At 47.0% G+C, this 23595-nt stretch overlaps 1 protein-coding gene across 2 annotated transcripts in view; it reads right to left on the bottom strand.

The window, feature by feature from the left end:
• Window positions 1–23595, bottom strand: part of OPCML (opioid binding protein/cell adhesion molecule like) — a 1158538-nt gene that overhangs the window by 8242 nt on the left and 1126701 nt on the right. For both annotated transcript variants that reach the window (XM_055131031.1, XM_004614131.3), the window contains 3 exons: window positions 14006–14140; window positions 13533–13653; window positions 12555–12706 (listed from right to left, as the gene is read on the bottom strand). In XM_055131031.1, coding sequence (XP_054987006.1) covers window positions 12555–12706; window positions 13533–13653; window positions 14006–14140 — 408 coding nt within the window. The remainder of the gene's footprint in view (window positions 1–12554; window positions 12707–13532; window positions 13654–14005; window positions 14141–23595) is intronic.

Raw genomic sequence — 23595 nt, 5'->3', positions numbered from 1 at the left:
AGAGATCAACTACCATCCATGCTGCCATCCATAGACTAGAAGAATGGAAGACAAACACATCAGCAACATTCTTTTCAACTTCCCAGAAAACCCCTGATTCTTCCAGAAATGAGGAAAAGAAACCATCCTGGTTGGGTGTCTTCCATAGGGTTTCTGTTTATCAAAGTGCCTCACTGAATTAAACAAATGACTCCTTGTGTTTGGTATAGAAGGAGTGATGATGGGTGGCATCTATTTAGTAAAGTTGGGGTCATCTCAAAACCACTGGGACAGATGCTGGGCACCTAAGATGATTCCAGTTTTAACTTAGTAGGGAAAATCTAGAATTTAAATGGTGCTTTATTCTTATTTTATTTATTTTTGGTGAATACAAGGATAAAGGTTATTTGGTGTAGGGGGGTCACATATGGTGATCCTCAGGAACTATTACTGGATTTGTGCTCAAGGAACACTCCTGGCAGAGCTCTGAGACCATATATGGTGTTGGGGTTTGAACCAGAGTTTCCCACTTGCAAGGCAAGCATACTTAACCCCTGTACTACCTCTCAGGTCAAAACTAGTGATTTATTTTACAACAAACCTGAAGTCTGTCACTGTCATCCCGTTGCTCATTGATTTGTTTGAGTGGGCACCAGTAACGTCTGTCATTGTGAGACTTATTGTAACTGTTTTTGGCATATCCAATACACCACGGGTAGCTTGCCAGGCTCTGACATGTGGGCACGATACTCTTGGTAGCATTCCAGGCTCTCTGAGAGGGGCGGAGGAATCAAACACGGGTTGGCCGAGGCAAAGGCGAATGCCCTACTGCTGTGCTATTGCTCCAGCCCAACCTGGAACCTAGGATTTAGATATTCAAGGTATAATTTAGTTATCCCATGCTAATCTTAAATGTGGGAAACAGTTTAAATAAAAAAAGAGGTTGAAGCTTAAACTTAGTGTTCATGGATGGGGAGGTTTTGTGGCCCTTGGAAATAGTTTTTGACACATTGCAACTCCTTCCAGTATCAAGGTCTTATCTTTTGCTTCTCAGTAATCTTTGTATTAAAATCATGGATCACTTTATAAAAATGTGACTCCTCCTGGCAATTTTGAAGTTAGACCAATTTGGATTTAATTTATAACTTTAAGGCTGGCTAGCTAGGGGTCTCAGACAAGGTACTTTGAGTTATCTTGGAGAAAAAGTCAGAGTAATAATACTGAATTCATAGACTAGTCAGAGGATTAGAATGATTAGTGCTGAGCGTGGACAAAAGGTCATGTTGTTGTATTAAATCAAGCTATGAAGGGTTCCATAGCTCTCCCTTCTACTCTTTAAACTGTGGCTAATACTGGTTTATTCCAAGATTTTCCAGATACACATAACCAGAGATGAGGTTTTTGGTAGCAAAGGGAGTGAAGAAGTGAGATTGTTCATAGAGAAGGGGATTGCTACTAAGGGAAGCTACTAGCCTTAAGGGTCCTGAAGGGATCAGGAAGCCTGAGAAGGGTTATGGCAGAGGTCAAAGTTAAGCTCCAGGTCAAGTTCAGGGGCAAAGGGTCAGTCAAAGCACACTCACAGCTGGCCTGGGAAAGACACATCATCACTCAGAACTTCTGCACACCAGGCTCGGATTCAGAAGACAGTTCGCCCATCTCTGCCTTCACCAGCCCCTCCTATAACAGTGCTGGTAGCTTCCTCTGTCCCCATCTACATCAACAGAGCCATGTGTGTTTTAAACCTTGCCTGATTCTGGGAAGAAAGGCATTTACCATAAAGTTTCCTACATTCCTTTCTGCTGGATAGTCTTTTTGTTTGTTTGTTTGTTTGTTTGTTATTTGGACACAACTGGTGGTGTTCAGGGCTTACTCCTGACTCTATACTTAGCGGTCACTCTCTGTGGGCTCAATGAGGTTCTGAGATCAATCTTGGGTTCAATCATGTGCAAGACAAATGCCTTATGCACTGTCCTATCACTGCAGCCCCCCTGTTGTGTAGTCTTAAATGTATTGAGTTCAAGAGTAGGCAGAATCTTGCTGAGTCTGAAACTCTCTAGAAAGAGGAATTTGGACACTGGAGTCAATGCTCTGGAATTGCAAAACTGGTTTTCTTTCATTAGTTTCCTCTTACACTGGCATATTAACAGGTCCTGGAAGGCTAGTCAGGGTGCTCTGGGAATTGGTTGGTTAAGATGAGGTGTGAGATTAGTGAGTGTAAATAGAAGCTGGATAAACCAAGGTGAATGAGAACCAAGATACAAAGGCTGATCTATGAAATGGCATCATTAGTGAAGATCTTCTCTAAGTGGAAAAAACTTGTGCAATACAAGGCTCTCAGAGAGAAGAATGAAACACATGTAGTCTTGACTGAAAAACTCTAAGGGGTTGTCAGCTGACCAACCATGAAAAGATTGTGTACAGTCTGAGGAAGGGCCAATATTCTAATAAAGTGCATCGAATGGCCAAGTCTCTCAGGCCAAATGACACTTGCAGAAGTCAATATTTATAGCTGACAATAACTCAATTCAACTACAATGGTTGTTGCCATATCAGGCTTAATTAAATAGCTTTTAGGAATAAAACTGAGGGGGGGAACGGACAGATAATAATGGCTCTTTACCTTATTCTAGTCCTTACTCCTTCCTCTTTGGCATGTTAATAGTGAATTGGCTCCTTCCTGTCAGAAGTTGAACCTCATTGACCATAAAGCTAAAATAATTATGTGAAACCACAGAGCAGATGTGAATGACAACAACGACAGCAAAATACCTTGAGGATAAGGACACAGACAAAAAAATAATAAGTTAGTCTTCAGCATCTAGCTAAAAGAGACAGACTTAGTAATGATCAAGAGATAAATTACAGAAATGGCTAATGAGTAAAGGTCAATTGGTACACTGACTTTGGCTAGAGGGCAAATTCCCATGGCCAGATGGGAAGCTCAGCAGGAATAAGACAAAGAAAGAAAACAGATAAACACATAAGTCAAAGAAATGAATCCACTTTGCAGAGTACTTGTTTTGTTCAATCTAATAGGCTGACCATTTTATTTTTAAGAAGCAAATCTGGCTGAGAGTTCATCTAAAATGAACCATTAGGCCTGAATTCCTGGAATCGAGACTTAGCTATGGCCTTCAAAGGAGAGGGGAATCACCCTTTTGAGAAGCAAGTTTTGAAACTCAGAGTAACCAAAACTCAGCCCAAAGCCCCTAGAAAAATAGATGAGCTGATGGATGGATCCTGCCTTGAACGAGATTTTGAAGCTTAGGCATGGAGTGTACATTACAAGCAAAAAATGTATTGATATGTATCCTGTGTTCCTCTCCCAGGATTGCAATGGAAACCTGGAACAATTTTTCAACAACTGTAGACCGTATCATTGCAAAGCTGCTAAAATAGCAGGTGGTTGGGGATTGTATGAAGACAAAGGGAAAAAAACCCACAGGCAAGTTGAACTTGGTGAGATCAATGAAGTGTCTGAAGTTGTAGATGAGACTGCTCTGTTCTGAAATTTGGACAGGTTTTCTAAGTCTGAATGTGAACTATGTGACCTTCCTAATGAGGAACCAAAAAGATAATGATGTTCATGGTGATTAAAAGAGGAGCAAGGAAATCTAATTAAGGATGTATGTGTTATACTTGTTGGTGAGATTTAAACCTGTTTTCAGCAGTGCCGGTAGTTGCTGGCACATCATTTGCCTTCAAAGGAACTTGTCTTCCATTGTCTTTAATTACAGTGGAAAATATGGCCCCAAATGAGATTTCCCCTGGTTGGTCAGTACCAACAAGACAGGGAAGAAAGGAGCCCAAGATGGCAGCCATTTTGGTTTTATTTTTCAATCTTGGGCCCTGTTTTGTGTTTTCAATTAAGACCAGGACTCCATAGGTTAAGACCAGGTGTTAATCCAAATCCCTCAGCACATCGTAAACCTGAAAGATACCAGACTCTGGCTGATGCCAAACCATAAGCGATCATGTATGTGCTGACTTCAGCACACTCTAGCTGCTTCATGTTAAATTCTAAAGGCTCCAGCTAACAGCCAGATGTCAACAATTCAGAGGGGAGAGGATGCGAGGGTGAGGCAACAACAAGAAACCTCATCAGAAATGAAATGTGAAGTGTCTGCATATTTTTTCCTAATATGTTGACATTTTGCAGGTTGGGGAAAATACAAATGATTATGCTGCTGTCATCCACCCAAAGCTGCAGTATTTCTCTCTGACTCATTCCCTCCCACCTGGATTTAAATTGTGGATTTGGAAAATAAAAATCATATACATTAGTAGCAGGAAATGGATAAATAAGTACTGCTTTTGATGGCTCTGCAAGAAGAAACCATTTGATGAACGTATTCCTAAAGAGTGAATTTGAGTGGCTGATCTACTTACTACTCTGAACAAGGAAAGCTGGGAGGGAAAGAGAGAGGAATCACTTCATTCGGGTTAGAATTGGGACATACTGGAGGCTGAAATGCAAGAAAAAGTGTCAGACCAATACTGATGTGACTTCCCTTGGCATAAGACTACAAATCTGTGGATTTTTCTTTGGTTAGTAAAGAGGTTCCCACTATAGAGAGGATATAACTGATGTCCCCATTGACTAGAAGATTTACTTATTAATTCAACAAATGTTTCTCAGGCAATAACCATTGCAAGATGCAGGGCTGTGTCCTTGAAGTGCAGAAACAAATATGAACAAAATACAAGCCTAAGGGTAAGCTACCATGAGTGCCCAAGAGATGAGTAAGTAATTCTTTGCTCAGAATTGGAAATAATTTATGGGGGATTGGAAGGGGGTGGGTAACACAGACTAGAAACTTAAATGAAAAGTACAGTTTTATCAGTGGGAAAAGGAGGCTTAAGCCTCCATTGCCAATCCTACAATGGGTTGGAAGAAATGTTATAGATATGGGATAAGAAGCAGCATGGGAGACCAGGCAGCCTGGTGCAAACCCTGTTATAGCTGTGCCCTACTCCGGGGGGATTCCTATCCAAGCTCTGAGTGCCAGACTCTTCCATTAAGTGGAAGTCAATGCCTGCTTTGGGGTGTGCTCAGTTGTCCAAAGCTGACATATCAGGCAAGCAACATCTTCAGGCTCTAGCACAGCAGGTGCCCTAGACTATTCTACTAATCTTCTATTTCCTTGTGGTACAAAACTGGACACATTGATCTTCTCGTTTCTTCTACCATTGGTCCTCTTCCTGGCCTGGATTCAGCCCTAAGCAGGCATGAACTGACTATATGAATGAATGGGTGGGTAGACGCCATGGAACTCAGCAGTTCCTAATACTGTCAGAGGATTTCTAGTGTTTTGAGTTACCCTGGAGTGCTCCAGCCTGGCAGGTGCACAAAAGGCAACCGAGGCAGGGAAAACACCTGTCTGAATTCTGAGGCATCCTGAACTCAGTCACCTGCATGCACAGTCTAGAAACTGAATTTGAAACTATTGGGTAGGTTGGTCTCAAAGCAAGATCTGTCTACCATGCTTTTCCAGTTGGTCACAACAATGGGTTGCAACGAAATCCTTCTGAGTTCGGGCCCCACAGTAGCTGGATGGAGAGAGAAAGTGCTATGCAGGTATCAAACTGTTTGTCTGTAGGTGTGAGTGAGAAGTGACTGGAAGTGGACAAGGGCAAGAGTTGTGCCTGCTTGGACCCATGCTAGTTGGTAGAAGGAAGGGAGAAGGAGAATCAGGACTCAAGATTCCAGTGAGCGTTAAAGGGAAATGAAGAAGAGGTGCATTTGAGGGAGTGGGATGCATGGAGAGAAAGGGGGAGTTTGTAATTCCTGCATACAATTTCAGAAGGGAACGTGGCCTATGGCTGAGCATTGAGAACCCCAGTCAGTGCAACTTTGGGAGTTCCCACGTCATTTCTCAAGGACTATCCATCTCTGAGCAGGACCTGCCTTCAGAGAACTCTTTAGGGGTCAGCTGCTCAGGGCCTTCTTTGGCATTTTCCCTGGAATAGGTCCTCCTCATTGTAATCACCCACCATAAGAATGGATTTGCCCATGTCCTGAAAGATGCCTGGGAAAATGGAGAATCCCTGTGCTTCTCATTAGATGCTGTTCTGGGCAGACCTGCAGGGCAGGTGGCAGAGGAGCAGGAAACTGAGTAAATCAAAGCAGGGAATAAGCCACCATGGGCCCAAGTGGAGTCTGATGATGGGAGGGATACAGCAGGGGAGAACAGAGTGGGGGACAGTGCCTGGACAAGCAGACCAGAGTACATTATCACCCCCTCCTCAGGTTGGGGGACATGGAGGAAAGAATGGATAAAGAAGAGGGCCAAGGAGGTCTAGGTAGGAACCTGGAGCACTCTGCCTACAGGGGCCAGTGGGGGGCACTGTGACAGGTGGTCAGTTAAAGGTCGGGGATGGTGGGGGGCTCCTCAGTGAACATCTTTGAAGCTTCAGCAAATCTTTGAAGATGCCATGGTATCAGGCTATTTATTCTGCAGAAATGGTCATCAGCTAAAGAAAACACAGACTTGGGCCTCACAGGGTCTCAGGGTGAGCTGTGGTCCTGGCCGCTCGAGGAGTGGGCCAGAGGCTGAGTCCTTGCCAGAAGCATAATCTAAGTGCCCAAATGTTGCCTTTAATGGGCACTGAGCCATTTTCTTCTGCAGGGATGAAACTTCTCTGAATTGCCCCCATCCGTGATCCTTACCTCTTAAGGTCATTAACTTGTGCTGTTCATCTCTCATGCTACAGTATGAGAACTGCATTTCTCTCAGCAGCCTCTTCTCCTGCCTGCCTTGGAGTTTGCTCACTGTCCCTCTCCCCTGCCAGTTCCAGTAATCCAGGCTTTTAGACGGCTCATTAGGCGCATCCTACTCTCTGCAGTGCCAGATGTAATCAAGTCCAGAATTTTCCATCTCTGCCCTCTAAGGATGGGCAGGAGGCGGGTCTCTTGCTCAAGACCCAGTGAGAGCCAAGTGAGTTGGCAAGTTGAGAGCCCCTGAGAGGCTCTGGCAGTGGGAGAGCTGGGGCCAGAGAGCCAAGCCCGGCCATCTCCTGCGGCACACTGGACTGGCAAGAGCTGAGGTGCCAGGGCTCCAGGTGGGCACTGAAATAGATACAGCCATTCCACAAAGATTGTGCATGCTCAGAGCAAGTTGCTTTGCAGTCTCCCAGGGCATCCGCCACCATTGCCAAGGTTACAGATGATAGGTTTTGGAGAACTCTCTCTTACAAAGCTTTGGTCATGGTTTCCCAATTGAAAATAGACTTGGAAAGAAGAACTAGCCGGGAATCCATCTTGTTCTCTGTTTTACAGGGAACGTTGAAGTTTGTGAGTCAAGATTCTAATCCCATTTTCCTCACTCCTAAGACTCTTCTCTGCTTTCTACAGATACCCACAGGTGCACACACAGATGCATGGAGCTGAGGGATGGGAAACGTGGCTGCCTCTGGGAGCTGGTCACTTGCCTGCATGAGCTACTTTGTTTGTGTGGCATTAGAAAGGGCAGTTGCTACCAGGAGAGGAAGCAGCATTTCTGACCAATGCCCACCATCAATGCCTCTTTGCACGTCCTCCTCCTAGTTACAAGGGTTGTTTCTCCCCATTTACTAGTCGCTTCCTGTTCCAACACACTCAACTACCCATTGTCTCCCTGGTCCTTTGTCTTCTATAAGCATTGGGAAGGGCTTTTATCCCATTTCCCTTTGTTCGCTGACTAGGGAGGAAGGATGTGAAAGCTGTTTGTGTGGGGGACTGGGCAGGAGCACGTGTTGTGATGGGTTCATGGAGCAGAATCAAAGGGGCCTCCAGGAAACAAAGGCAGTGTTCGAAGGTAAATACCAATGCATGCCTGGGAGCATGTGTGTGTGCATGCATGTGTGTGCATGTGTGTGTGTGTGTGCATTTGTGTGTGATATTTAGGGAACTATGACTCCATGGCCTTTAAAAAAGTGGCTTTAACACAGTGGGTTTAGATATAGATGGTGAGAAGAGGGATGCTGATGTAAGAATGGGGACACACCATGCTCATGGTTGATATGTACACCATCTAGAAAGTCTCTCAAGAACCCACAATGGGTGGCTGAGTATTGAGTTGGATTTATAGAGTAGTAAGGTTTAGGCAGAGATGAGGACTGTGGAGGCTCCAATCTCGGCTCAAGGACTTACAAACCAGGATGCTTTGCCTAACCCCTCAATAGCCTTTTCTCTGACACTGGGCTGAGTAGAGCACATACTTCATAGGGCTATTCGAGGGGATACAACATGGGGAACATCTGGTTCTTGTGTACGAGGTATGTGATGCATAAAACAGACTCAAGAGAGCACTCACAGGCATCAGAAAGGGGTGCTTCACTAGATGGAATCACTCCAGTCTTGTGATGGAGCTGCTGCCACTTGGGATCAGTGAATATTGAGAATCAGGCTTTGTATAACCATGGAGGATATTTTGTCACCAAAGCTTTCACTAACCCCAAACCCAAGACTTGTGAACGCTGGTTGCCCTTCCTGGAACAGTTCAGCCTGTGAGCAGCAGAGTGAGATTTCACAGAGATAGTGACATTCAAAGATGTCAAAGATGCCTCCCTTATGCTCTCTTTCAGTCCCTGCAGCACAAGCCCTGCTCCTCCACCACCAACGCAGCCCTTTTCTGCATAGGCCTTGATTCTCTGACTCACTCCACACTGTTCCTGACCCACTCTCAGGAATTTATGGATCCTGTAGAAGGTTCTGGTGATCACACCCAATGTGGTCTCTTCATACATGGAACACATAGGCCCCAGGGAAAGAAGGCGGAAACTCAATAAAATCAATAGAACCAAATTTCTCTTGCAACAAGAGTGCAAAAACTTAAGGGGACTGGAGCTCCCTTATGGTTTTCCCACTATATCCTCATTACCTAGAAGTGATCTGAACCCTTGCAGGTTTCTATATGGGAGAAACATCTGTTTGCACTGGGTGGAGTCTGCCATTTAAAGTTAGCACAGAGGGAGTATAATGGCACAGAGATCTACTACTGGAGGTCAAGAAAGACTGTCTGCAGAAAGTGATGCTGGGAGGTGACTGGACAGGAACCCAGTAAAGGAACAGAGGGTGTGTTATGGGGGCTCATTGCATTGTGGTTGAAGGTCACATCACATACTAACGCACAGTAGTACTTAGTTAGTTGAGTAATAATCCTGGCCATGTAGCAAGGGGAAATGTGTGATGAGACACTTTCCAAAGAGTGTCAGTAAATACTCATCATACCTGTGATCCCTCACTTGATACAGCAGATTTCATTCTCCCATAGCATTGATAAACATGATATGATTCATACTTCCCAGGCTGGCCAGTGGACCTGGGTACATAATCCCCATTTAGCTGATAAACAGAGACTTGCAATTTTTGCCAAGATTACACTTCTGATTGTGGCATTTAGGAGCTACTTTTATTTTCAGGAATCTCTCAGGGATCTTACTTAATCATCTCATTTTTTTGTAGGCATTAATTATTATCCCAAGAGGCTCTGTGAGGAAAACAAGTGTCATTGAGGCCGTGGGGTTGGCATGTGACCTGCCTTATTGGGCCTTGGACTGTGTCCTTCCTATGAACAAAATGAAGTACCCCAATTCATGAGGCTTTCACTAAACACATGAGTGAAAGAATGAGCTTATAGTAGAACATAGACTGAATATGAAGGCCACTCAATACCTCTATTGCAAAATACAACACCCAAAAGGAGAGAGAACAAAAGGGAATGCCCTGCCGCAGAGGCAGGGTGGGGTGGTGGGGGATAGGGTGGGGGTGGTGGGAGGCATACTGGTGGAGGAGAATGGGCCCTGGGTAAATGATCACTGTATGACTGAAATGCAAACACGAAAGTTCATAAGTTGTAACTGTACCTCATGGTGATTCACTAATAAAAAAAATTTTAAAAAAGAATGAGCTTATAACAAAATTACTGTAATGAATGTTTATGGTGATTATGATTGGACTTTGAGCCAATTGGATTGTGCTCATGGAGCAGAGATACCAGAATGTTCTGTCTATCTTGACTGTTGATATCTATCCCCACCCTCATAAGCATATACACACTCAGAGAAAAGTCCATGTGAGAACTAAGTGACCAAAATGAGAGCCAAAATAAGCCAAAATGACAGCCTTCATTAGAAATGAACAAGCCAGAATTTTGGGTTTGGACCTTGGTTTCTGAACTGTAAGCCAACACATTTACACGGCTCTGGCCAGGTGTCTCGTACAGTTGCAGCTCTGGGGATTGAGTCTTAAGTTCCCTCTGCTGTGGCTGTGGCCATCTGCCAGAAGTCATCTCCTATGTCCTTCCTGGCAGCAAAGGACAGAAGCTGAAGCATCCAGGCATTATAGGTAAACCTGTTCTTCTCGTTTTTTGGTGGTGGGGGAGCATATCCAACAGTTCCCAGAGTTTACTCTGGGCCCTATAATCAGGGATCAGTACTGGCAGACTTGGGAGACCATCTATGGTACAGATATGGAACAAGGCTTAGCTAAAATCAAGGCAGGTTTCCTAGCCACTGTCCTACCTCTCTGGCCCCGCTAAACCCTACTATGTACCTTCCCCACTGATAGCATTAACCAAGAGTGAGGCCAAGGGTTAGGTGGGACTCAACCCCCTTTTCCCTTTGCTTTCATCAAGACTAAAGAATGGTCTTTCACAGACACCATGGTGTGGGAAGAGGGAGTGGCCTGGGACTGTTAGGATCCAGGACCATGAAAGTGACCAGGGAGAGTGGACTCCAGGTCTGAAAGGTATGAAGATCTGAAAAGTATGAAGTATCCAGCTTCTGCACATCCACAGCTTGGCTCACCAAGGGGGCTTGGAGTCCTGCCGCCTGCTGGGAACTGCTGAGTTGGCTGAGCTGTGACCCAAGATGCATTTGCATAGGCACATGCTCACACGGGTTTATCACTTGGAGAAATTCTTGGAATCTGAGGGATGTGTCTGCGGATCACCAGTGGGGATCACCAGTGGTGCTCTGAGGGCTCCAACTGGGACCTTACACATGCCAGGCATGCCCTCCTACCCCCTGTGTTCTCTCTCTCTCTCTGCTCCATCCCGCCTCTTTGTCACTCCTTTGACTCATCTTAAAAGTGAGATCAATAAATCATGTGACAGATGCCCACAGGATGCTCAGAAAACCAATAAATATTAGGTAAATTGTACAGCATCTGATCATTTGGAATAATGATCCCAAGGACTTCTGTTTTGAAAACTGAAGTCTTTAGAATTAAGTCATTAGTCTTCTTTGCCTGGAGCTAAAAGAGAATAAAACATTTCTACCAGGGAGAGGTCCCCATAGAGACAATCAAATGATAATCTCTTTGGTGTTTGGGTTGGCTTGTTCTGGGTACTTCTGTGTGTAGTAAGAGCTGAATACTCATCCTTTTTAAAGGTCACCAAGTGGTGTTTTACAGTTTGGGTGGGGAATCTCCTCTCCCCCAGTGCCTATCTGAAAATGGTGTGTGTGTCAGTGTTGGTGGGGGGGGGGACGTGGGCATGAAAGCCATCATATTCTACATGTCTGTTTCTTCCACTGTGCAAACCCAGCTCCCCTCCGTCTATTCACTGAGGAGAAATGAACCGGGGGCGGGGGAAGACGCAGGCAAGCCTCTCTTTGAAGGAGGCTTCAAGTCAAAGGCACAGGCATTCAGGCAGGCAGAGGAAGGAAGGAACATGCTGTACCCACCTGCCACTGCTGGTGAGGGGCTTATTTCTAAGACACACACAGCACAATGCACACACAATGCAGAGAGGAAACAAAAGACATAGATCACACATTTCAGATGGTTGGTGGGCAAAGTTCAAGTCGCGTCAATGCTGAACGCCACTTCTGGCTCTGAGGTCCCCCAGGAGAAAATGGGTCCCATCTTATCCTATGCCCGCGAGGCCGTCCTCCAACCAAATCTCAGCACACAGACATGTACAGACACACACAACATCGCACAGCGAGCTGGCTCTGGGTATGGTGTGAAATGTGGCATGAGTGAACAGATGGATAAGGGCCATCCCCTCCTTCAGCAATGGCCATAGTTCTGGAGGTCTGTCCATTCGGAGGGTAAGGAGGGACTCTCAGAGAAGGGTTTGTGGCCAGTGGGGGCCAAACCCGCATCTTGATGAGGACTCAGAAACCCTCCCATCATTCTTCCCCCAATGAGATTATGGCATGAGAATCACAATGGAGGACTTGACTTGGCTTCTGTCTATAAACAGAACCCTGAAGACCAGAGGTTCTTTCCATCAAGGGTACCTTGACAGTAAAGCTCAATCATCCCCACAAATTTTAACTAGCACTCCATTTTAATTAGCCCATGCTCCTGTCCTTCCCATTCAGCGGGTTCATGAGGCAGCTGGCCTCCCTGGGAGAACACAAATCACATCTTTCAGTGGGTCAGGAGGTGTCCACTTCCTGCAAGGTGTCATCAAATCCCACAGAAAAGGATGACAGTGAAAGTGTTTTATCAGCAAGGATGGTAGGTGGACTGGGAGGGATGAACACAGCCCACACAACCTTTACTCTCCTCCCTCAGCAGTGAGTCCCCCACCCCCCGGTTTCCCCATGGCTGACCCCTCTGCACCAGGGCTTCCTGCACTCACCATACAGTGTGATGCTGGCATTGGTGTTCCCCAGCTTGTTCGTGGCCACACATGTGTAATTCCCATAATCCTTTTCTGAAACATTGAAGAAGGTCAGGGTGGACATGCGGCCTTTGTTCTCGATCCTCACCCCATCCAGGCCAGTAGCGAGCCTGCAATCAGAGAAAGCACTGCTGGGTACGTTCTGCCGAGAGGGGGCAGAGACAGGCAATGCAGCTCTGGCTCTCCAAGATACCCAGCTCCAGGAGGTGGTTCTACTGAGAGGCTTCTCCACACAAAGCAACGTTTCCTTCTGACTAAACCAGGCTCTCCCCTCTAACCCCAAGCAGCAAGTCTCTGGGAAGAAGAAAAGGATCTTCAGCTTCAAAGGCTGAGTGTTGAAAGTAGGTGAAAGAATATACCTGAAAACCGTTCAGTATCTGTATTGCAAAACATAATGCCCCAAAGGAGGGTGTGTGTGTGTGTAGAGAGAGAGAGACAGAGAGACAGAGAGAGATAGAGAGACAGAGAGAGATAGAGAGACAGAGAGAGCGAGAGAGAGAGAGAGAGAGAGAGAGAGAGAGAGAGAGAGAGAGAGGAGGAGGAAAAGTGTCTGCCATGGAGGTGGCGAGTGGCAAGAGTGAAATTAGGGATATGGTGACAGGAAATGTACACTGGTGAAGGGTTGGGTGTTGGAATATTATATGACTGAAACCCAATCACTAAAAAAGAAAATGAACAAAGACTGAATGTGTCAATACTTCAGCCTTGGAAATTATGTCTAAAAACTAATCAGATTCTGAAACCAGGTTAACTTATTCTACCCACTTGCTGGCTTGTTCTGCTGTTTTGAGGGTCTGGTTCTCAAAGAAGAGTGTTGTAAAGTTGGCTGCAGTGCACTTTGGTTGGGTCTCACTGTCCCCTTTTACATTAGCAAACCTTCCTCTGAGAGGGGCAGGGCCTTCTGCAGATGTGCCCTTCCTCCCCGTGTCCACGTACCTGGTATCTTCCTTGAACCACTGAAATTCAGCCATGGGCACCGCAGAGGCTTCACAGCTCAAAATGCCCTTCTGACCCAGCGATACGCCTGTGTTCTTGGCTTTGGAGATATAGGGAGGGTCTGCGGGGGAAGCACACATGGATCCGTGATCGAGAGGAGAGGCGCCTTCAGGCTGGCCAGAGCCCTCCTTCCTAGTGACACAACTGAACATTTGAGAGCTGGAAGGTATCAGGAGCATCCCAGCCTCTTCTTCCAGCCTTCAAACTCTTTCAGGATGGAGGGCTCTCTCTTAGCTAATAGCTCCCATGTTCACAGGGACAGTCCAGAGACACCAAGTTCAGAGAGGTACCAGCTCTGGTTAGGTGCCTCCTTGTTGGGTCCCTCAGAAAATGGCCTTGCCATGAGAATAATATTTATTCCCTTAATCCCCTGGTCCTCTCCCAGCCCTATGGTCAGGGAAGGGTCCACTCACAGTTGACTGTGATCTTGACTTTCCGTACATCAGGCGCAGCCACATCGTTCAAGGCGCTGCACTCATACTCGCCAGACTGGTCCCGTTTGATGTCGGAGATCTCCAGGTACTCGTCTTCACTCACAAAGCCCTGGCCTGTGGGGCAGACACAGACCGGAAACCATCAAGGAACTTCAAACCACACTCAGGACTCTTGACATGTAGAACATGTCTGAGAAAGAACACAAAGGACTGAAAAAGAGGGCTCTGGAGCAGCCAGTAAAAGAGCACAAGGCATGATATTGCCTCTCTTATCCCAAACAGGTATTTGAAAAGAAAAAAACAAGAACTTTATTTTATCCAAGTCACTCATTTATTAGATCAGATGATAAGATGGCTTATCATGATTTTTCTTTTGTGATCATGAGGGTCAACTTAAAAGTATATGCCCGGCATACTAGTCAATGTTGATTTTTAAAAGAGAGTTGGTATAATCAATAATATAATATAATGAAAATGGAGGAGTTAGAGGGGTATCCTGGTATGGGAATCTTAATTTTATTTCACCAAATAGTAATGTCTTTAAATACTAAACCCAAACTCTTGACATTTGGAGGATGAATAACTGAGTGCTCAATATTTGAATACAGATAGATGCATAGCATTTGGTTCAGTGTGAAACTTCATTGAATGAATGAATGAATGAATGAGAGAGAGAAAGTTTCTGAATGCTCTGGAGAGTGCCATGGTCTCTGCATAGAAAATCTACACAATCTCCCTAAAGCACAGAGCTGCTGATACTAGAATTATCTCATGGATTTAATACCTGACACTAAGGAACATTCCGCAGGGTTTTTTCTGAGATTCTCATGAAGCTTATGATTCATGATGGAAAATATTTGGAGCTGCAAAATGTACATTGCTTGCAGTCATCCTTTTATGATCCCACAATGATTGGGCCCTTCTACCATGTCTCTTATCTTGCTCCCTATGGCTCAGTGCAAGGAGAACAGACCCTCTATCTTGAAACACAAATGTTCTGAGTTCTGTCAAAGCACCAGGCTCCTGGGAAAATCCAGGGAACTTGAAGGCCAGAAAGGATGTCCAGCCATTTGCATTTCTTGTTTGCCTATAAGAAATGTCTGAGTCCCTTCTGTGCTCCAGCCCTGAGAGAAGAATTAGTTTTCAGGAGTATAGAGACTCAGTGTACTTCACTCACATGCCTTAGAAGCATATTTCAATCCAATGCATCTTCATTCTATCAAGTCTGAGTTGGCTATTGATGTGTGAGAGGGAAGGAGGGGGCTGACAGGAATGGTTCAGGAGGCCCAGACCTCATGAACAATTTAAACAGCCCCAAACTAGCCCCATTCTGTAAACCTGTGATGCTATGAAAAAAATCTCACTGATTAGCAAGGGAAGGCAACTGTGCAGGCCACAGCCTAGAACCCTGCCTGTGGACAGGGGTGGGGAACAGTCCCTGGGGGTAATTTCTGAGTTTTACAGATGCAGTTGAAACCACACAGGCGGTAGCTGAGGGTGGAGGGGGAAAATGCACCCCACAGAGGAAAAATAAGGCATGAGGCAGGTCCCTAACCCCTCAATCCAGGAATCAGTCCTGTGCGAGATGGAAATTGCCGACTTCAGGATCCAGAGAGAAATTGAGAAAAGAAACTGCTTCAGAGCACTGAAGGCAGGGCCTGTCTGTGAGTCTCAGTTACCTATGCACCCCTCAGCCCCAACCAATGTAGAGCACTGAGAGGTTTCTCCATTCCTCAAGGTCCATGAAGGACTACAAGCATCACCTCCTCCCAGTCCCCTTTTTTCTCTTAGACTCACAAAATCTCCCATTCCTTGGAGATCACTTATTATGGAAATTGCAGAAAGGGTTAAAATGTACTCACTTATTGAAACAGTGCAGTTTAAAGGCTGAAAGCACAAATGAAATCAAAGAACCAAAAACACTTCCCAGAATTATCTCACCTTATCTGTGTTGAATAAATATGAAAGGATTAAAAGGCTGGCTTCCTCACTATAAGATTTGGTTCTCCTTCCCAATTGTACTGTAGAATGCTTGCCACAAACCATCAGTCCAACTGTACTTAGGCTTGAGAGACAGTACCAGGGTCACAGGAACTTCCTTGCCTGCATCTGACCCTAGTTCAATCTCTACCATGATATATGTAGTCACCAGAAAAACAGTGGGTGTGGTCCTGGAAAATCCTGAGTACTAGGGTGTCCCGAGTATCTGGGGTACCATGGGACCCAGCAGCATTGAATCCTTGGAAACTTGAATTGAACCACTAACCTGATTAGCTAAAACTCAAGGGCAGATGACATTCCCACCATAGTGGACGAGGGGACACTGCACTGCAGCTCTATTAAAGAATAAAATCATGCAATTTTCAGGGAACTTGGGATATCGGTTTGAGTGAAGTCAGTCAGAAGGAAAGGGATAGATACAGAATGAGCGAGCACTCTCATATGTGGGACTTAAAGATGCACAGCAAGGAAGAAACAAAGGGCCAAAGGCAAGAAAACAAAACTGATCCATGCAACTGAGTTGGTGTATGTGGGGATGGTGGAAAGGGAGGGGCATTTGTGCTCAGGGAGAGAGGGTGGTACACTGGTGATGGGGGTGGTGCTGGAATTATATGCATGAGAAACCATCATTAACAGAATTGTAAATCATGGTACCTCAATCCAGAAAAGTGAAAAAAAATTTCAAAATTTGTGGGATTAAAAAAAAAAAGACTAATACCCAAGAACATATAGGACCAGGAGGATTGGTCCAGGTTTAACATGACAAAGACAGTTGGAAATAATCACTCTGGATAAGAACTGCATGCTGAAAGTAGGTAAAGGAACAAACATGATAAGCTCTCAGTATCTGTATTATAAATCATAATGCCCGAAAGGAGAGAAAGACAGAAAGAAGGAAAGTTCCTGCCATAAAGACAGGCTGGGGTGGCAGGGGGTGGGGTGGGCTGTGGCAGGAGGGAAATATACACTGATGGAGGTATGGGTTTTGGAACATTATGTGACTGAAACCTGATTATGAACAGCCTTGTAACTGATTCAACTGAGAAAAACCCCCAGAATCAAAGGAAGGGCTCTGGAAGGATGCCCCCTACACACACACACACACACACACACACACACACACACACACACACACACACATTCCACTACACTGGACCACACACACATGTTACCTGTTACCTGCAGTGGGCCTTATCAATCCTCAGGTGGAGTTTCTGACCCCTCTTTTAGCAAGAAAAGCCCAATGTCTTCTAGTCCCTGATGAGTCTAGCATGGAACCCCCAAAAGGAAGAGGGTATTTCAAAAAAGACCAAGGATATTGGGAGGGGCAGTGAGAGAGTCTCTGCTGGGGGCAGACCCTGAGTCCTACAGTGTGGCAGGGGGACACAACTCCTGGACAGCATGGCCACTGCTGAAACACAGGCTCCCCACCCGCTACCTCCACCTCCCACCACAGGGCTGCACTGCAGGATGGTTCTGTGACCACCAACAAAAGGCAAGAAGGAAGAGTTAGTTTTCCGTATAGTGGGGTCCCTGGGATAGTGCTGCCTGATTAAGTGAGAAAAAGAATTTTGTCAAGTTTGTAGTATAAATGCTTCACAGATTTTCATTTGCATATAAATCCCTTAGGGATTAAAATATAGAGATTTATTTGTGTGTGTGTGTGTGTGTGTGTGTGTGTGTGTGTGTGTGTACCTAAAAGGGTTCTGACTCAGAGGTCTGCAGCGGGGCCAGAATTCTGCATTTTCAGCAAGTGCCCAGATCTGAACTGGGCTGCTGCTCTGGGAAGCAGCCTCTGAGCGGTGGATTACAGAGCAGCAGCAAGCATGGTTGCTGGCCTCGGAGATGTGAGTTTCAACTCTGGTGCTGGTGAAGGGACCAGGTGACCCTCTGCGTCCCCTTGTGCTGAGCACCTTTCTGGACCAGGTGGGCTCCTGAAAATCACCCCCTCGGACCAGACAGGAGTAGCTGGACCCTGGGCGACAAGCTTCCTTCTGAGTGGTTGCTATGCCTTCCTGCCAAACATGCATAGGCTCAAGCCCAGTTTTTATTGCTAAGAAACGGGAAGATGGTGTTGAAACCCTCCCCATCTCCAGCTCCCGGAAGGTGATTGAGATGCTATTTTCTTAACAACTTTGAAGACTGAGTGAGATTTTTAAACCAGAACAAATCTAGGTTGCTAAATGCCTGGAGACCCGGGAACGGCGGGGTCTCTGGCTGCTGCCTCCCCGCCCTCTCCAGTTCAGGTGGAGAAGGGAAATTGCCTGCTGTGGAGAAAGGGGCAACAGACAAGTGTGTTGGGATCGGCTTTGCTGGCAGCCACCCTGCAGACTGGGGAGGCAGAGGTCAATTGGTACACAGGACAGGGGGTGGGAATTGGTGAGGGAGGAGCTGGAGAGGAAGGAGGAGGAGAGGAGAGAGGAAGGGGGAGGAGAGGAGAGAGGAAGTGGGAGTAGAGGAGAGAAGAATGGAAGTTTGGTTATAGGTCTCCCTAGAACGGTTCTGAAGAAGCGCTCAGAAGCAGAGACAGATGCTGAACTTCAGTGTCTTCTCTGATATACATACCCAAGTCTACACCACAGTCCTTCTTGACAGGGGACTACCACCTTGTGAGGTCAGCTGACTCCAACCCAAAGGACTCCAGTGAAAGCCAGCCTTTGCCAGCTGGTGGGGACGTGGCAATGATCTGCTGCAAACTGTACTTAGAAGGCTGGGTCCAATACCATGGCATGCCCCTCAAGACTATGCACAGCACAGCTTTTAGTTTACTCTTTGTTGAGGTTTGTGTTCTTATTGAGGTTTTGTGGCTTACAACAGGATTCCAATTTTTGTTCTGTGCTTACCCCACTCCTGCACCACTCCCCAACAAGGTGCCACTGACACCTCCCTTTCTTAGACTCCTTCCTCTGCTGTGAAGGGTCTCAATTGTCCATTCTGTTAGCAATATGTCAGGGGGAATCCCCATGGGTTATTATCTGTCCCTTTACTTTGTGTCTTTATATTTGACATAAGTCAGATCAACCATTTGTTGATAAGTCAGTATTTGTCTTACTCCTTCAAACATACTTGCTTAGCATGACACCTTTCAGTTCCATCCAAATTGAAACTAAAATTAAGGTATGACTATCCTTCCTTCTCGCTCCCTCCCTCCCTCCCTCCCTCCCTCCCTCCCTCCCTCCCTCCCTCCCTCCCTCGCTCCCTCCCTCCCACCCTCCCTCCCTTCTTACCTTTCTTTCTCCTTTCTTTTTCCTTTTCTTTTTTCTTTCTTTCTCTTTTCCCTCCCTCATTCCCTCCCTCATTCCCTCCCTTCTCTTCCTCTCTTCTCTTCCTCCCTCCCTCCCTCCCTCCCTCCCTCCCTTTACTTCCCTTCCTTCCTTCCTTCCTTCCTTCCTTCCTTCCTTCCTTCCTTCCTTCCTTCCTTCCTTCCTTCCTTCCTTCCTTCCTTCCTTCCTCTCTCCTCCTCTTCCTCCTCCTCCTCTTCCTCCTGCCTCCCTTCCTCCTCCTCCTCCTTCCACATCTGGCAGTGCTTAGGGCTTACTTCTGACTCTGAGTTCAGGTATTAGTCCTAGCAATACTTGAGGGACCATATAGGTCAGCCACACACAATGCAGAGCCTGGCCTCAAGATTTCACCTTCCCTTAGAGGTGAGTAGTAGTCCATTGTGCATACAGTCTATGCCTTCTTTCTCCATTCATCTGTTATTGGGCACTTGGGTAATTTTTTATATCTACTACAAGAGTTGAACACAGGTGTGCATACAACTTTAAAAATTAATGTTTTCGTATACTTGGGCTCAATGCCAAAGAGTGAAATGGAGGTTCTATTTTTAATTTTTTGAGTTCCATATAACTGTTTTCCATAGTGGGTGAACCAGATGATCATCAGGGAAATAAAATGAAGCTTTTGATCTGCTCTGTCTTGGAAATCTATCCTTTTGCCCTCGGTCCAAACTTGTGATCACTCCAGTAGCAAGTACTATACTGGTATCAAGACACGGAACTATACAGCTGTAGAGAGTGCAGCGTGCTGATGAAACAGTGAATTGGCTGGTGTGAGTGATGGCCTATGAGCCCTGATTATGAGGTCTGGAGCAAAACTGGCCAAGGATAGGCGCTGTAAGCTACAGAAACTGCTCAGTCCTGCACACTGGCTGGGTGCTGGCCCAGGGACACGCTGTGGGAAGTTCACAAGCGGATCTGTGCCCAGGGCTTGTCACTCATCCATCTCTCTCCAGGCCTCTGGCCAAGAGAATATAATCACATCAAATGAGCCACAAGCACATCAACATCTCCGTCTCCTGCTGTCAGCTGGTCCACAATCTGGGCTTGGCAGCAAAGACCGACCTGAGCCCCTGTCTTTCTCCCTGCAAACGGGAGACGTCAGGCTTGTTCCAAAGGACGGGGGTCCTCTGTCACCCTAAAACTGGAAGTGAGCTGGGATGGAGCAGCTAGAACCAGAACCCCCCCGACCCCTGAGCAGGAGTGGGACCTGGACGTAATGAGGACTCAAGTGCTAACACCCCCTGAAGTTTTATCCTTGCTTCAGATCCAGGAGAGGCAGGGAGAAACAGCTCATTAAGGGTACCCATCACCCTCCTCCACAGGAGCCAAGAGCCAGGGGCTCAGGAGACGCTATCTCTCCTTGGAATCTGAGGAGACACTGCTTTTTGGAACTGTCCAGCTCCTCCTGGTGCACCTTTTCTAGCCTGACACAAGGTTTCTTCTGAGACATGCAGGGAAGCAGAAAGGGGCGTTCTGGGGTGTAGACAGGGCAGGTTCTGGTGCTGGGGGCAGCTGGCTCCTGGCCCACACTCTCCACTGTCTGCGTTGCTTCCTGGACAGGTTAGCCCAGACTTTAATTCCTAGCCTGGCCAGTGATGTCAAGCCCTTTGCTGCATCTGGTACAGGCTCAACCTTCAGGACCCAATCCTGCTCCTTCCATTCCAGAGGCTGGGTGGGGACCCATGCAAGCCTTCCCAGCCTTCCAACATCTCCCCTCTCCCCCTAATCTCTCTGCCAGTCTGCTCCCCAGGTCCCCTCAGAACACTGCTGGCCAATAGCAACTCTGGAACCAGTGGAACCAGCATGGACAGTGGCCCCTTTCCACCCTCACAAGCTCCCTGCTCTCAGCTATATCCAGTCACTGCACAAGAGTTAATGAAAAGTGCAATAAACCCATTGTTTCATCTGTCCTTAATTAATGCAAGCAATTGAATGGTGCCAGTCACTGGGGTTGAGAGACTAAGTCTGAATAAGTCACATGCTTCTGGGCACAGAGGGCTTTTACCTAGGGTGGGGAACCTGCCTTCCTGAACGACGTGGCCTCCACCTAATCTGGGTGGCTTGCATCTCCTGCCCCCGAGTGACAGTTCGGCTTGCTCTTGGCTCAGACCAGGATCAATGGCTCCCCGGGACAGGTAAGGGAGCCACCTCCTGGCAAGGACGGGGTGGGGGAGAGGGGCTGAGTCGAGGGACAGTTAGGCCATGAAAAGACCTCTAAGATTCCCCCTTTTCTAAGGTGACCACCGATGGCACAAGCAAGGGGAAGGAGAGGACAGCGGGACACATTGGTATCATTCCCAGGAGACAGAAGGGTGCTGGGACACTGTGTAGGGTGGGGCTGGGGGACATCATGCAGGACGCTCAGCAGTGACCCCAGAGGGGTTCACCAGAGCTACCAGAGAATAGATGAGACATGGTGGCTTTGGTGGGCCTGCCTAGGATGCTGATGGAGAGGGGTTCTTGGCTACCTCTGGACATGGGACGCTCCATGAGTCATGTTTTGCAAAGCTTCAGGTCTTTATAGGTTCCTTCCCTGCCAGAGAGTTGGGGAGGGAACTACAGCACCTGCTCATGTGCTCAGGCCTCTAGCCTCGGCAGGGACACACATGTAGTCACGATGTGGCCTTCTGACCCAGCCCAGGATGGTGATTCAGGGCCCAGAGTTGAGCGGGGAGAGGAGAAGCAATACCAATGTCTGCTCAGTCAGGGACACTTGGTGACCAAGGACAGGACAAGGAAGGAGCTGGGTGACATTCTGGAGCAGAAATAGTGGTCCTGAGGCAGGGATCCAGGCCCTTTAGCTGGGGATACATCAGAGATGGGAAGGGGGTGCTGGGCCCCTCGAGAGACAGAGAGGGTGTGACAAGACACACTAAGTGAGACACAGAGAGCTGAGGATAGACTCAGAGTTAGGAAAGAACACAGAGAGATACAGAGACAGAGAGATCAGGTGAAAGTGGCAGAGAAAAACAGAAACAGGGACAGAGAGTGAGAGAAGGAGCAAGGACGAGGGAGACAGACGGAGACAGAGACAGAGACGGGGGCGGTGGTGAGGCATAGATGGGATCTCTGGAGGTTGAGGGTTCACATGTGGCGGACAAAGGCCCAATAATAGAAGCTTCGATCTTTATGGAGGCCAGAACAGCCCCCTCAGTTGAAAAAAGTAAACTGGCATTTATCTTCTGAAAAGTTCTGAAATGAAAACTTAAACAGTTCCAACCACAATAACACAAATTGAAGCAAATAAACGTGTTTTCTTTTTCTAAAGCAGAGACAGAACACACAAGTTACTGAGAAAAGGCTGAGAACCAGTGGAAAGTTTCTCTTTGACAGGCTTTCTCTTTCTTCATCATTTGCACTCAAAAGCTACTGGGTGAGTTGAGGATGCTCAATTCTAGTAAAATGAAGTTTATACGTAAATAAATCAGGACTTAGAAGACACACACACATACACACACAGACTCCTCAGCAGTTAGAAAGCAAACCCAAGATGCTGTCCTTGATGTTCATGCACATCTTATTGTTCTGTAGCTTGACGTTGGACAGGTACTGGCATGTGTAGCATATGCCTGACCTGGGTTCAATCCCTGGCACAAAACAGTCCCTAATCATTGCTGGGTGTGGTCCTACAGGCCCCCTGAGCAGTGTCCATATGGCCCTGGTGGCCCCCAAAAATGCAGGGCCTAAGCAGGCCCCCTTTCTGGGGCCCTTACATTGAACCACCAGCCCAACTGGCCAAGTGAGTGGCCCCAGGGCGCCTGACCACGTGGGAGTGGCCCCCAAACTGGAGAAGCCTCTTTCCCACCTGCACACAGGGTGGCACCTGGGACCCACCTGATCCAAGAAGAATGGACATGGGAGGAACAGAAATATCCAGGCTGATTTGGCCCACAAAGGGCTCAAGCAGAGTCACCCCTGGGCACTGGGAAGCCAGACTGCACAAACCCAGAAGCTGCAGAGACCCTGTGGAGACCCCAGAGCTCTCTTTCTCCTGGCCAGGGAGAAGTGTTACAACATGTGCTCTCCCTGCAACCCCCACCCCACGCTTGCTTTCTGGTGAACAGCAACTGCTCCTTCCAGCCGACCGGGACCAGCTGTGCCCTGAGACGGAAGTGCACAGCACCGGAATGTCTTCCCACTGTCTGCCAGGTCAGTGGCAGTTCTGGGCATTTCTCCTCCCAGCAAAAGCCACTGTCTGTTCTCAGAGCCACACAGGCCTGGAGGAGGCCCAACAGCCTGAACCATCTCCTAGCCCGAATGGGCATCCAGAAGGCTGTGCTTGGAGTC

Source organism: Sorex araneus, chromosome 3, assembly GCF_027595985.1.
Source record: "Sorex araneus isolate mSorAra2 chromosome 3, mSorAra2.pri, whole genome shotgun sequence".
Taxonomy (NCBI): Eukaryota; Metazoa; Chordata; class Mammalia; order Eulipotyphla; family Soricidae; genus Sorex; species Sorex araneus.
Note: the sequence above shows the minus strand (reverse complement) of the source record. Positions and strands in the feature narration are given on the sequence as shown.